Below are 16,157 nucleotides of genomic sequence, written 5' to 3' on the forward strand. Positions count from 1 at the left end.
GTACTATATCAAACTAAAAGCTTTCTGCGTAGCAAAGAAAACCATCAACAAAATGAAAAGGGAACCTAAGAAATGGGAGAAAATATTTGCAAATATAATTGATAATGGGTTAATCCCAAAATATATAAAGAGCTCATACAACTCAACAGCAAAGAAACAATTTGAATTTTAAAAGGGACAAGAATCTGAATAGACATTTCTCCAAAGAAAACATATAGATGGCCAACAGGTACATGGCAGCAGCCAAAATGCACCTCCCTTGGGGAACCTGAACAAACACTGATAGACAGAGTGATGGATGGGGGACACGCAGACGGTGCGGCTGGCTGAAGCCTTGCCCAGTCTGAGTCCCTGGACTTGCCCTGTGTTCCCAGCCTCTGGTCTCTAGCCCATATCTTCGGACCTTGCCTTTGGGTATGGTGTGCTAGGTAAAGCCATGGACTTGCAGCTCCCTTCCCCAACCCTTCTTCCTCCCTGTCCCCCAGCCCCCAATTAGGCCCCTGAGGCAGTGCTGGGGCCCCATTCCTCCCAGGTGCAGCTCTGACCCCACCTCTGGACCAAGGAATACATACTTTCAGGGTCTGCTCGTTCCGGTGCATAAGGTAGGCCAAGATGGCTGCGCAGCTGCGACTGATGCCCATGGTGGAAAACACCAGGATGACAGAGCCAAGCTCAAGGTGAATTTCTGCACAAGGAAGGAAAGACAGGGGTTTGTGCGTGGCCCCCTTCCCTGTGGATCTATAAGATGACTGACCTCAGTAGGTCCAACAGTAAATTCAGAACCAGCAAACCATGGCCTAGGTAAGTCACATGACATCTCTAGGCTACTTACTGTTTCATCCCCTGACAAGTGGAGATCCTCAGAGCTAGCTGGCAGTTTAAGAGAATCACGCCTGGGCACTCAGTATTATCATGCAAAGGTCTTTTCTGGGCCCTCCAGGCTTCCAGCCCAGGAAGCCTGCTACCAGTTGACCTCCCCAAGTGGAGATGAAGAGGACCGTACCCCAACGACACTTGGATGCTGACAGAGGCAGTGTAGCCTGGGTGTAAGTACTGGTTGTGGGGCTTGGGCATGTTACTCTAAGCTACAGTTTCCTCATCTGGAAAATGTGATAATAGTGTACTACCTACCTCATAAGGCAGTCTTGAACTGTGCTTAGGCCAGTGCCTGGCACACAAGTATCAGCTATAATCACATTCAATGATGGCCCTGGGGCTGCCAAGCTCACCCAGTGAGGGCTCGGGAGAAAATTTAAATTGGCATCCTAAGCTGGCTGGTAATACCCAAGAACTGAAAATAAACATACCAAGTGCAGAATCAGAGACCATCAGTGCTGGAGGAGGACTGAGATTATTAAGGCCAACTGCTTCATCATATGGATAAGGAAACTTAGGCACAGAGCAGTTAAGGATTGGCCCAGAGCCACACCAGTGAGGTGGGGCTGGATAGGGGTCCTCTTTGGGCCACAGGGCTTTGCTATCCCATGGTGGGATGCAGGGCAAGTCTCAGTCTCAGCTCCTAGGCAAGTGACAATGGCAATCTCCTGGGAAAATAAGGGAATTCTGGGCCAAAATGCCTTTCTCAGGTTCAGGGTTGTGTTGGTGACAAGCAGGCCATCCTGGGGTGGGCCTCTAACCTGACACAACCTACTCTCTCCAGGGATTTTGCTCTCTTTGGGGAATCCTGAGCCCTGGGAATGGTTGAAAACTCCACCCCTGGTGAGATAAATGACTGGTGGGCACTGTTGTGTGGTGGGACAATAGAAGGGGCACTGGGCACACATGTTGGGGATCATGGAAGTCAGAAATGGAAGGGCTCTAGAGTCTTCCTTCCACCCCACCCCACTGACCAGACAAGAGGGCCAGGACGGAGTGAGATTCACCTGCAGGTCACCAGAGCCCAGCCCAAAGCAGGCGTCCATGAACACATGCACCCAGGATAGGCCAACACCCTCATTTCACAACAGGCCAACAAGTGCAGTGATGCCAGGACTGGGGCCTGGCCAAGCCCAAAAGGGCACAGTGATCCAGCTAGGGCCAGAACACAGGGTGCTCAATACACAGCCTGGGGCTCTTATTTGGCCCTATTGCCCCCAAGGTAAATACGTGGCTGCCCATATTGCCAAGGATCCCAAGGAGAAGGGCCTGGCCTGGGGCTTGGCCACACCTGGCTGAGCACGGCTGGGCCCTGACCTTTTTCTCCTGAGTCCTGAGAGTCACAATCAGCAATAGGCGTGTGGACAAGGTGTCACAGCCCCTCTGCTTCCTGGGCACAGGCCAGTTGCTAGCTAGTTAGAGAATGCTCCTTACCAATGAAGTGGCAGAGGTGGCGTAAAAAGGGGGAAATGTTGGCTTCTAGGGAATCTTCTATCTGGATGTGCAGAAGCTTGTCAGCGTCGCCTACAAAACTAAACAGAAGAAAAGCACAGGCAAGTGGGCAAACTCACACAGAGACCTACTGTGGTGTCCCTCAACCACAGCAAAAGGACCGCAGTGGAAGGATGCTGAGCTAGCATCTTGGAGATGTGGGCAAATAACTGAAACCCTCTCAGAAAAACAGCACCTATCTTGTAGGGGTATTGTGTAGATTGAGTCAATTAATCTAGTAGCAGTTAGCAATCTGCTTGGCACATAGTAGCGCTCAATAAATATGACATTACTATTGTTAACCAAACCTGGTGCTTTCCTAGAATACAATGCAGATAATAAAATGAGCATGGAAAGGAGTATGTAGTAAGACTGCTACGTTAAATGAAGAAAGCAAGATAAGAAGGATGGAGAGTGGTGGGGCTGCTGTTTTTTAGATAGGGTGGTCAGGGAAGGCTTGACTAAAGAGATGACATTTGAGCAGAGGCTTAAAGGAGGTTACAAAACAAGCCAGGCAGTTATCTGAGGAAAGAATGTTCCAGGTGGAAGAGAACGCATGTGCAACGGTCCTGAGGGCAGGGTCTTTAGTGTATTTGAGAAACAATAAGGAGATCAAAGTGGCTAGAGCTTCATGGATGAGGTGGGCAGGGGAGATGAAGCATGTAGCATGTTTAATGAGAAGATGCCTGCAAGGAGCCTGGCACAATGCCTAGCGTGCAGTAAGCACTTGATAAATATTTTTGATGAAGACCATGGCCTACTGGTGACATTCATTCACTGTGGCATGCAGAAAGTTGCAGTAGATACAGAAACAAGAATAGGCTGGTTTAGTTTCTGCATGAGCACTTGCTGTGACAATACAAGCACAGTTCACAATGCATTCATTCATCCATCTATCCTTTCCTCCCCCCTTCATCCCTCTCTCCCTCCTTGCCTCCCATCTACCCACCTGTCCACTCACCCATCCATCTACCCACATCCATTCATTCTTTCCTCAGACACTCACTCAAGTCTGAGCCTTGGGCTGGACCCTAGTGGACCTAAGATGGATCAGACAGGGCCTTTCCCAGCTTCAAGGAGCTCCCAGTCTGATGGGGAAGCCAGACACACAAACAAATGGCCCCAATCAAATTGGTTAGGTTTATGGATAAAGATCTGCACATGACACTGAAGAGGAGGGGCAGGGAGAAGTCAGGGGAGCTGGGGAAAGCCTCACAACAGAGGAGACATCGGGACAGAGAAGGCTGAAGGATATAAGGTTATTAATATATAAAAAATCAATTGGATTTCTACATAGTAGCAACAATCACAAATTGAAGTTTTTAAAACAGCATTTATAATTGCACAAAGAATATCAAATACTTAGGAAGAAATCTGACACAGGATGTGCAAGATCTGTGCAATGAGAACTACAAAACATTACTACTCACAGTAACACTATAATTTTCTGGGTAGGGATCTTGCACATCCTTCATTAGGTACTTAATAATTTGTGCTATTGTAAATTATATGTTTTTAAATTTCAGTTTTTTAATTTGTATGCAAAAAGTTATTTATATATTGCTCCTGTACCCAGCAACCTTATTTAAGTCTAATAATTTATCTGCAGGTTGTTTTGGCTTTTCTTTGTATACAATTACATTGTCTGTGAATAGTGAAATTTCCCTTTTGATTCCTTTTTTATTTCTTCTTCTTGCCATATTTCACCAACTAGGACCTCCAGTACAATGTTAAATAGGAGTGGTGATAGCTGCATCTTTATCTTGTTCCCAGACTCAGAGGGAAAACTTTCCATTTTCACCATCATGACATTTGCTATAGAGATTTTTGTAGGTTTTAAACGAGCAAAGAAGTTCCTTTTTATTCCCAGTTTGCCAAGAGGTTTTTTTTTTTAACCATAAATATATAGTGAATATTGTCAAATGCTCTCACTGCATCTATTGAGATAATCCTGATTTTTACTTTATGTTATTAATATGATAAATTACATAGATTGATTTTTTTCAGATACAACATTGTATCCTTGGAATAAAACCAATTTAATCATCATGTATTACCTTTTTCATATATCTCTATATTCAGTGTGTTAATATTTTATTAGGATTTTTACATCTGTGTTCATTACGAAAATGAGTCTATAATTTTCTTGTATTATAATATCTTATGAGGTTGTGATATCACAGTTATGCTGGTCTCAGAAAACAAGTTGAAATTATTCCTCTTCTTTATTCTCTAAAAAAATTTAATATTGGCTTTATTCCCTCCTTCAATATTAAGTAATATTCATCAGTGAAGCTACCTAGATCTAGTGTTCTCTATGAGAAATTTACTGGTTATTGATACTAATAAAATTTTCTATTTTGTCTGATGTCAGCTTTAATAGTATTTTTTAACTTGTTCATTTCATCTAAATTTTCATATTTATTACAATAAAGTTTCACAATATCCTGTTAAGATCTTTTTAATATCTGTAGGGTATGTGGAGTCCCCTTTTACAGATGGTTATTTGTGCCTTCTCTCTTTTTTGCCAAGGGTTTATCAAATTTATTAGATTTTTTAAAACTATTTTTACTTTCTTAATCATTTCTATTGTTTCTAGATCAATAATTTTCTTTTATCATTCCTTTCTTCTATTTGGTTTAGTGTGATGCTTCTTTGATAATTTATTGAGAGAATGCTTAACTACTTTATTTTTAGCCCTTCTTCTTTTTAATAGATGCATTTAAGGCTATAAATTTCCATCTAAGAACAGTTTTAGCTACCTTGCACAAGTTTTGATATGCTATATTTTTATTATCATGTAGTTGAAGATACGTCATAATTTCCATCGTGAGTTTTTCTTTGATTCATGGGCCATTTAGGTATTTATTTTATTTATTTATTAATTCAATAATTATGTATTAATAATTTGATAATTAATAAAATTTATTATTTCTATGAATTTTCTAGTTACATTTTTTAATTATTGCTTTTTACATTAATTCCACAGTGGCTGAAAACCCAACTGTATATGATTTTAATCTCCTGAAATTGGTTTAATCACACTTTATAGACCATCATAGTCTCAATTTTTATAAATGCCCCATGTAAACTTTTTTAAAAATTTAGACTCAGTACTTGCAGGATGCCATGTTTCTGTATCTTTCTGAAGATAACTTTTCTTTTCTAGCCTGTTTAATACAGTAGTCCACCCTTATCCATGGTGGGGATCCACATTCTAAGACCTCCACCTCACCACTGGATGCCTGAAACCACAGCTAGTACCAAAACCTGTACATACTATGTCTTTTCCAGGATCACTACTCTTGTTCTTTGGGGCCATTTTTAAGTAAAATAAGTGTTACTTCAACACAAGCGCTGAGGATACTGTGATAGTCAATCTGATAACCAAGATGACCATTTAGTGACTAATGGGCAGGTACTATATAGTGTGGCTACACTAGACAAAGGCATGATTCACATCCAGGTGAGACAGAGTGGGACAACATGAGATTTCACTGCACTACTCAGAATGGTGCACAACTTAAAAATTATGAATTATTTCTGGAATTTTCCATTTAATATTTTCAGACTGCAGTTGACTGTAGATAACTGAAACTGCAGAAAGAAGAACCATAGATAAGCGGGGACTACTGAATGGTGAATTACACTGACTGATTTTCTAATGTCAAACCAACCTTGCATTCCTGGAGCGAATATATTTGGTCATGAGATATTATCCTTTTTATATATTTTTGGATCCCATTTGCTAAAATTTTAAGAATTGTTCTGCCTATGTTCCTGAGGATATTGGTCTGTAGTTTTCCTTTCTTGTAACATCTTTGTCAGGTTTAGGTATCAGAATATGATGGCCTCATAAGTGAACTGGAAAGTGTTCCCTCCTCTTTTATTTTCTGGAAGAGCTTGTGTAGAGTGGGTATTATTTCTTCCTTAAATGTTTGGCAGAATTCACTAGTGAAGCCAAATGGGTCTAGAGCTATCTTTGTGAAAAAAATTTTAAACTCTGAATTCAATTTCTTCAAAAAGTATGGGGATATTCTGGTTGTCTCTTTCTTATTGAGCATCGGTAGCTTGGGTCTTTCAAGGAAACTGTTCACTTAATTTAACTTCAATATAATAATCAAGTGTATTGGCATAAAGTTGCTCATAATATTTCCTAATTTTTCTCTTATTTTTAATTAAAAATTTTATTGATTTTATTGAGATCATTATAATGATCATTTATAGTTTTTATCAAAATTGGAAAAATTTTGGCCATTATTTCTTCAAATGTTTTCTATCTCCCCACTCCTCTCCTTCGGAGACTCCAATTACACATGTTAGGCCACTTGAAGCTGTCTCAATCTCACTGAAGTTCTGTTCTTTTTTTGAGTCTTTTTCTTCCCTATGTTTCATTTTGTGTATTTTCTATTGTTTTATCTTCAGATTCATCCATCTTTTCTTTCATACTGTCTCATCTGCTATTAATTCCATCCAGTGTATTTTTTATTTCAGACATTGTATTTTTCATCCCTAATATCAAGCTAGTTTTTCCTCACTACTGAGGCACTACTCTTCTGAGTATTCTATTTGATGCCCTGCATATTATGAGTTTTGTTTACTCTGGCTCGAAACATAAACTACTTCTGGCTCCCTGTAACCTCTGGGGACTGTACTGCCTGTTCATTTCTATTGGTTTTTCTCCAGCCTTGAGTAGTTTCCTCACATGCATTTTCTTATAAGTACTCAGCTGAAGACACAGGGGGACTCTCTGCAGACCTTCTTTGTACTTTGCTCTCTATTCTCCATGCAAGTCTCTCCTAAAAATTCTAGCCAACTTGACATCTCTAAATTCTCAACTCAGAAAGAATAATAAAATCTCTTTTGGCCTCAGCCCTGTACTGAGACCTGCAAACAGTCTCCAAGCAACAAGCTGGATTGATTGTGGGGCTCATCTTGATTTTTCACCCTTTCTCTCAAGAATCATTGTCCTATGCTGTCTGTTTGCCATTGTCCAAAAATCCTTGTTTTAGATGTTTTGTCTGAGTTTTTTAAAGTTGTTTAAGGTAGGGTTGTAAATCTGGTCCTAGTTACTCTATCAAGGCCAGAAACAGAAATTCTTCTCACTTACATTCTTGAAGGATATATTCTCTGTGTACAAAATGGTAGGTTGGCAGTTATTTTCTTTCAGTGCTTTAAGACTGCATTAGTTATTTACTGCTGGAAAGCAAAATGTTCTAATACTTAGTGGCTTAAACAACAAAAGTTATCATCTATCAGTTTCTATGGATCAAGAATCTGGGAGCAGTTATCTGGGCACCATTGGCTCAAAATCTTTCATAAAAGTTACAGTTAAGCTACTGTCTGGGTCTCATATGATCTCATCTGAAGGCTCAATTGGAAGAGTAGCTGCTTCCAAGCTAATTCACATGACTGTCAGCAGGATTCAGTATCTCATAGGCTTTTTGACTGAAGGCCTCAGTTCATTGCTAACTGTTTGCTGGAGACCTTCAGGCCCTTGCCATGTGGACCTCTTCCAGAGGGCAGCTCACATCCAGTCTTTCTGTAACCTAATCTCTGTAGTGACAGCCCATCACTTTTGCTTTTCTAGTCATTAGTGCACATGAGTAAATCTAGCCCACACTCAATGGTCTGAATGATAGGAGGTAGGGATCACCTAAAAGTCTACCAACTGCAATGACATATTCCATTTTCTTCTAGTTTCAGTGATTTCTGTTGATGAATGAGCTGTCAGTCTTCAAGAACTCCAATTACATTTATGATAGACCTTTCTCTGTAGCTCCTATGTTTCTTGCATCCTCTATCATTCTGTATAATTTTTATCCCCTGAGCTTCATTTTAGTAGTTTCTTCTGGCCTAACTTCCAGTTTACCAATTCTTCCTCCAACTGTATTATTTATTATTAAACCTAATCATTGTTTTCTTAATTATGGTTATTTTCTTTCCAGTTCTAGCATATCCATTTGCCTCTTTGTTAGTTTCCAGTTCTCCACTTAAATGCTCAATTTTCACTTTCATTTTTTTAAACGTATCCATTATAGTTAAGTTAAAGCCTATGTCTGATAACTCTACTATCTCTATTATCTGGACCCTCTATGAGTCTGTTTCTATTCTCTGTTGTTTCTTTTGATTATTGGTCATGTTGCCTTATTGCCTCATATGACAGATTTTTTTTTTTTACTGTATATAGGTATTGTACATGTAAAATTACAGAAATAATTTGAGGCCCAGGATGATGTTATTTTTTTGTAAAAGATTTACAATTGTGTCTGGCAAATAATTTGGGGCGTTAACAATCTAGAATCACCTGAATTGAGGTTAAGATGACTTTTGGCTGGGCTTCAGTCCCCATGAGGGTTGGCCTTTCTCTGATTAAGCCTTACTTCTAGGGAGTAGTCCTTTAGTGTTCCAATCTAAAATATGAAAAAATTTCCAGGGCCCCTGATTCTTAAACCTATAGCTCTATGAGGCTTTCAAAAGTTCTGCTCAATTTCTCAGCCTTTAGCTGTCACTTTCAGAATCAGCAGACACTCCCAGTGGAAAAACAGCACCAAGTGCTACCTTCACCTCTCTAGATTTCCTTCTCCCAGATATTGGCCACTAAATTGTCACTGCTTTGTCTTCTCTCTTATCCATAAAGTAGAAGAAAATTTTATATTTGATCCAATTTTCTAGTTGCTCTTGCTGGAAGGCTGAACTGAATCACCTAGTCCTGACTCATCATTAAATTTTGTTTTCTCTATGAACATCAAATTGTCTAGTTATACACACATGTAATTCATAATTTTATTGAAATCCTTTTGAATTTATAGTCTTTTCCATTATCTGTATCATCTTTTATCTCCTACCTTAAAATCTTGAAGTTTTCTTTACATAAGTACTGTGTATTTTTTAAGTTTAGTCCCAAGAATCTTATCTTTTTCTTACTGTTTTAAAATGTATCTTTTCTCTTTTACTGATTATTGTTTTTATATCAATAACTTGAATTTATTGATTTTATATAGTATTTTCATTACCAGATGCCTTACTGAATTATTGTGTTATTTATATAAATTCTCCCTGAGCTGAATTTTTATTAGCTTTGACCAGGAGCTGGAAGAGGTGGGGTGTACAGTGCTGGGCCTTGGTGACCATGACTGGACACAGCTGGGAAGACAGCGGCTGACAAGCAAGGCTGTACAGAACTTTTCTGCTCTTTGAACCCAGAATGTTAAACACCACGAAAGCATTACTTTTGAGATTTAAGTATGGGGCAAGTATGACGTGTCAATTAGGGACAGAGGACACCATGGCCAAGCTAGGAAATGAACTGCAGGCCAGGAATAGACAAAAATAAATGTAGACCCTACTCCAGTGTGTGCTGATGTCTAAGAGCCCTTTCAATGCTATCATTGGATGGCACTAGGAATCTTGTATAAATAAATTATACTAATCTAAAAAAATGGTATTTCTACTTACAATGGCCCTGTCTCCATGGATACGTTGACATGTGCTTTGATTTTCAAATCCTTCTGCACTTTAGGGTCGCAGGCTTGCTTGAAATTGCCCAGGTAGATTCTGCCTGGCATTATCTCAACAGGGTATGGCTGAAATGCATCCAGTTCCTGAGATGGAGGGAGGAGAAAGGCCACTATAATAATAATTCTCAAAGAAGCTGCTTTTGTTTTTGTCTCTTGAAATGTGGCTCAGAAAACAAGCTCAAAAAGACAAACTGGGACAGTGAATAAGACTGAGATCTGGGCATTCAAAGAGATTGGCTTATAATTTGCACAGGGGTTAGAGGGCTGGTAGTGACAGAAGGACCAAGCCACAGCATCATGGTAGAGTGTGCTGAATCGGAACACTGACATCTCACCTCCCCCAACCTCCCTGTTTGTATTTGGCCAGGTGCACAAAGACTGTAGTTGAATACCACATGGTATTCAACATGGTAACCCCAGGGTGTGTTTGGTCAGGGGATGGCAGGGGACAGCCTTTTTATTATACTTGAAGACCACCAAAATTTAAAAACTTTAAAAGAAAAACAATAAAACTAATCACAAGAGCCTATTTGCCATTAGGAAATAAATTCTAATGAAGTTCTGATGTAGAGACGTAGGGAGAGCAGGACACCACTTAAATAAATGGAAGCTTAGTGAATTCCAGGTCCAAAGTTATAATAAGAAAAAATTTTGGTTTCTTTGAAAAACAAAGAAACAAAGAGAAGGATTATTTCTACACTTCCCAAAGCGTGTTCTAAGAATCACAGGTTGCTCACAAGGCACTGAGAAAAGAGTTCAGAGAACCAAGCACAGATGAGAAGCAGTGCCTGTGCTATCCCTCTCTCAGAAACTAACAACGCACATTAGCAATGAAAGGCTTGAAGAAGTCCGGCACTAAGGAAGTCCACTAACCACAGCCTCTATGGGTAAGAGTACGGAGGGTGCCTAAAAAATTAAAAACAGAACTACCATATGATCCAGCAGTCCCACTTCTGGGTATGAATCTGAAGGAAATGAAATTGCCATCTTGAAGAGGTACCTGCACCGCATGATCATCTGAGTATTATTCACAGAAGATACAGAAATGAATTAAGTGTCCATCAATAATGAATGGTTAAAGAAAATAAGTTATATACATACAATGGAATGTTGTTCAGCCATAAAAAAGAAGGAAATCCTATCATTTGTAACGTGAATGGACCTTAACACACGTGAATGGCATTGGTTAAGTGAGTAGGTCAGACAGAGAAAAACAAATACTACATGATCTCACGCATATGTGGAATATAAAAAAGCCAAACTCACAGAAACAGAGAGTAGAGTAGTAGTTGCCAGGGGCTCTGTGAGTGGGGGAAATGGGGAGATGCTGGTCAAAGCTTATAAACTGCCAGATATAAGGCACATAAATTCTGGGGATCTAACATACAGCAGGATGACTACAGTTAACAATACAGTATAATATACTTGAAAGTTGCTAAGAGAGTAGATCTTAAATGTTATCACACACACCCAAAAAATGGTAATTACATAAGGTAAGGGATGCGGTAACCTTGTAATGGTGATCATTTTGCAACACATAAGTATATCAAATCATCCTATTGTACACCTTAAATTTACACAATGTTATATGTGAATTATATATCAATAAAGCTAGAGGGAGAATTACAAAATTTGACTGTTTCCAAGGAAAGATTATTAGAGCACCAATCAGGTGGTTAGAAACAATTATGATCAAATAATAAAACTAATCTTATTATTTAAAAAGTTGGACAACAGCCAGAAAAGCATGCCAGTCTAAGACTGTTCTCAAGGTATGCCTCCAGGGAACTGAGAACTAGTGAACATTTCCCTAATGGCTGGGTGACCTCTGTAGCTGAGATGTTTGTAATAAAACAATGGCTACATATTTATTGTTGGTATGGGTTGAAAACTTACTTGTTTTTAGGCATAATTTCAAAAGAAATCCACTAATATTGTATAAACTCATGCTTCTATTATGATCTGTTTAGAGACCCCTTTTTTCCATCAGTTTTCCATGGGAAATACTGACCTATGTAATTTCAAAGGTCAAACCAGTTCTAAAATGCCTCTGGCTCCATGTTTGACTCAGAAATAAAATCTTAAGTACCTCAAGCTATTCTGCCATCCACTTCAGCCTTTCAGAGCCTTCTGGCCTCCGCACATCCCCCCTCCCAGGGAACCTACTGCAAGCCCACATTCTTCCCAAACTATCAGCCTCAAAATCTCTTATCAATGAGCAGACATCACACTGAGCCAATCCTCAAGTTTGTGAAAGGGAGGCAGGGCCCTTCCACATGCAAGCATGCAGGCTACTTGCAGATGTGACCCAAAGCACCCCCCAGAGTTCAGGCTGACCCCATACAGGATGCTCAGCTTGCTGGAGCCAAATAAAATCTTCCTGGTTTCATTTGGGAAAAAAATCTCACTCATCACCCATCGTAAATCTGTCAACTCTCTTCCGGATGCTTTCTAACCAGCTTCCTTTCCTGTGGTTGTAAGGGCTGCGAGGGAAGAGGGTGTAGCATGGATGAAAGCATGCAGTACTAAAAGAAAGAGTGCGTGTTAATTCTAGTGGTCACAATTTTGACAACCACATCAGCAAATGCAAAAGAAATAGGTATCTTGAATTAACATGTCCAGACTGAGCCCACTGCCTTCCCTCTGACACTGCCTCCTCCTTCCGTGTCCCCACCTCAATAAGCCACACCACCCGTCACCTGCCACCCACACCTAAACCGGGGTATTATTCTAGACTCCTCCCTCTCCCATGTCCTACTCCTTGTCTAATCAATGCCACTTCCTAAGTATTTCTCGAATCCATCCTGTCCTCCTCTCCATCCCTGCCTCCTAGCAGGCCTCCCCAGATCCACTCTGCCCACCCCCATTGATCTCTGCTCCATACTGCCATCAGAGCTGATCTTCCTAAAGGGCAATCTGACCAGGCGCCCCACCCCCCACCTGACTTAAAACTATTCAGTAGCTCACCATTATCTCTTTCCAGTGTGGTCTTCACACAAGCTTTAGTCAGAGAACCCCTCTGCTCTTTGAAGGGACGCCATATATAAGACAGGAAATCAGAAGTTGCTCTGTCTAAAGTAGAAGGGCAGTCTCAGAGCCCAAATTCTGTACCTCCACCCTCCCCGCAGAAGGACTTCCTTGGGGAGTGTTAGGAACACTCCTGCTTTACAGTGTGACAGAACACAGAACAGGAAGGGAGTGGGGCTTCCACTCTTGCCCCTGCATTAATAACAAAGGTCCCAAAGCAGGGAGAGGCAAATACTAGGAACCTGCATTCTGAAGAGGGCCACAAACAATCAGAGTAGAATTCACCCACCCAGGCCCTGCTAGATACCACCAGCCACCACCACCCTCTCCCTCCTCCCAGTATACCTAAGACTGGGGGCAAGGGCAAGTCGCGGGTGTACACGCGTGTCACAACTGACCAAATTGTACACTGTGAATATGTGCAGTTCATCCTATGTCCTTCCTAAAAATTTAAAAGAAAAAAAAGGAGGTGAGTTATCAGTGTGTGATATTCAGATGAGAAAGACTCCCTCCCATCACTGCAAATCCAGCAAGGGTGCTCCTCTGACAGTGCAGAGGAGTGTCTGGCAGGGCAGGGAGACTGGTGGTACACCTGTTGAGCTGAAAATCATAGCTCAGTGGAAGAAGGGGAGGAAATCCTTTGGAGAGCTTGGGTTTGTGAACAGGCATGACTCCACGATACCCTGGTCCCTGCCTTTTCACACAGGCTGGCTTCCCTCTGACACTGCCTCCTCCTTCTCTTGCTGAGTCAGCAAGACAAGGAGGGGCTGGAGCCAGGTCTGCCTGGGCCCCCTTCCCCACCATCACACTCCCTCGTGGCTCATTCTGGGATTCAGGCGAAAGAGTATAGATGTGGTGAGAGGTCATGAGCTGCCAAGGGGAGGGAAGGGGGTTGGGGGTACACCTGGCAGGAATTCTCAGCTGGCTCTCTCTGAAGGATCCTTAGTAACAAATGGGGCCCTCTGACCAAGGCCTCAAGAAAGCCAGCAACCAAGGCCATCAGCAGCACACAGGAGCACCAGAGTGAGAAGGCACTCCCCCACCACTGACAAACAGCCAGTCACACAAGACAGGGCCCACTCTGGACCCCCAGCACCAAAGGGGCCAGTCCCAGAAGAAGGAAGTGAGGCGATGTCCCTGAAGCTATCCCACATCCCTCCCCACTCCCAGCCCCTAGGAAATGGAAGGCTGCCCAGCTCCGGGGGATGGGAAGAGAGGAGATCTGATTTGAGATTGTAATGTTAAACTAGTCTAGCTTGTACTGGGACTGACTGTTTTCATTCTCTTTTTAAAAATTATTCCAAAAATACACAAAAGTAGAGAGAATAGTATAACAAACTTCTGGTTCTATCACCCCTCTGCAAACATTACCAACTAATGGCCTATTTTGTTTTATCTATATCCCTGACTTACCAACCCACCCGATTATTTTGAAGGAAATTCCAGGCGTCATATCATTTTAATTATAAATATTTCATTATGTATGTCTAAAAGATACCGACTCATATTTTTTAAAACATACCCATAGTAATGTCATCACAACCTAAAAATAAATAATAATTTCTATCATCAAATTCCAGTTCATAGGCCCATTTCCCCAATTGTTTTATAATATAACTAGATTGAAATTTTTCATAACCAAAAGTTGCCACAAAGTACAGAATCTGCCCTTGACAATGCTAAGGGCAAGAATGAGAGCGTAGCTGAAAGCAATTGTTGGAAAGAATAAAACCCTTGCATGTTCACATTCCATTACATTCAGGCTCTTCAAGAAATCAGATACTACAAAATGGCCCCAAGGGACCAGTCCCTGCCTGCCAATCATTGTTACTCAGTGCTTGCCCTACTCACCCTCACCCAGTTCCCTTCTGGTTTGGCTCCAGGAAATAAGTGCCCCTCTGGGCTCCAGACATCTGGGACATCCCTTGGCCACCTTGCTATAACCCTTGTCTCTCCTACTAGACAAAGGACTCCTCACAGGCAGGGACTGCCATCTCACTTTTTTTTGTATTCTCTGGACCCAGCCAGGGTTTGTGGGACTCAATGGCTAAGGATGGCGAGGCAGCCTCAAATCATGATGCCCCAGGGGGAGGGTATAGCTCAGTGGTAGAGTGTATGCTTAGCATGCATTAAGTCCTGGATTCAATCCCCAGTACGTCCATTTAAACAAACAAACAAGCAAGCAAATAAACAAACCTAATTACTCCCCTAGAAAAACACAAAAAAAGCCACAAATAAAATTAACAAATTATCTTTTAAAAATTCACAATGCCCCTGCCCGTCTGACTTTGACCACGACACACCATCCAGAATACCCCCTTACCTCACCCCGACCCCTGCCCTCTGAACCTGCCTTGTCTCTTAAACACCACCCTGGCCTCTGCCTGAATTTGGCAACTATAAATTCATCATACTGAACTCGACCTCCTGGCTGCCCCAAGTTCATTTCCCAAGCCATCTTCAACATCTGTTCCACCTTTTCCACGTCATCTGTCTCCTCCTGTGTCTCCAACCCTGCTCCCCACCCTTTGGGTCTCAGGGGAGGGCCATGTTCCCATCCGAGCCTGCCCGCGCTCAGCACCTTGCCTTACCAGCGGCATCCAGATGATCTTCTGCGTCCGGAAGAAGTGGTACATGGCTGAGAAGCGCTCGTAGCCCCCTCTCAGGATATGGATGGGCTGGCGGGTGAGGCGGGTCAGGGCTCTACCACACTCAAGGGCAGCTCCGAGCACCACTCCTAAGAGGGGAGACCAAAGAGAAGAATGCTCCCTATGTGCTCATCATTTGCCTAAAGCTCCAGCGGATGGGCACTTCATTCTGAAAAGCAATTATCTGGGAAGCTGAAGCGACTATAAATAGAGATGAATGCTACCATTAAAATTTCAAAAGCAACTTACTACCAAGTAAGCTGATTTTTTCCTGTAAACTGAGATTTCATTTTTTTTCATATTGTTGTAAAGAATTTTGATTCAATGTAAGGGAAATGTGTGTGCGTATATATACAATACCATAAATCATATACCACACAATTCACCTAATTAAAGTATATAAATTAATGGTTTTTGATACATTCAGAGTTGTGTAACCATCACTGCAATCAATTTCAGAACATTTTCATTACCCTCGCCAAAGAAACCATGTACCAGTTAGAGGGTTTCACTCCTCATTTCCCCCCAAATACCCAGCCATAGGCAGCCACTAATCTAGCTTCTCTCTATGGACTGACCTATTCTGGACATTCCA

The 16,157-nt window shown here is 41.5% G+C and overlaps 1 protein-coding gene across 10 annotated transcripts in view; it reads right to left on the reverse strand.

Moving 5' to 3' along the window:
• The window catches only part of STYXL1 (serine/threonine/tyrosine interacting like 1), a 129,569-nt gene that overhangs the window by 6,102 nt on the left and 107,310 nt on the right, over window positions 1-16,157 (reverse strand). For 8 of the 10 annotated variants that reach the window (XM_032459590.1, XM_032459589.1, XM_032459592.1 and 5 more), the window contains 4 exons: window positions 15,506-15,651; window positions 9,826-9,971; window positions 2,311-2,408; window positions 573-685 (listed from right to left, as the gene is read on the reverse strand). In XM_032459590.1, coding sequence (XP_032315481.1) covers window positions 573-685; window positions 2,311-2,408; window positions 9,826-9,971; window positions 15,506-15,651 — 503 coding nt within the window. Of the gene's footprint in view, window positions 1-572; window positions 686-2,310; window positions 2,409-9,825; window positions 9,972-12,854; window positions 13,086-13,259; window positions 13,357-15,505; window positions 15,652-16,157 lie in introns of those variants that run through there. The other 2 variants (XR_004312555.1, XM_032459593.1) reach the window with 2 other exon arrangements.

This window comes from Camelus ferus, chromosome 18 (assembly GCF_009834535.1).
Source record: "Camelus ferus isolate YT-003-E chromosome 18, BCGSAC_Cfer_1.0, whole genome shotgun sequence".
Classification (NCBI taxonomy): Eukaryota; Metazoa; Chordata; class Mammalia; order Artiodactyla; family Camelidae; genus Camelus; species Camelus ferus.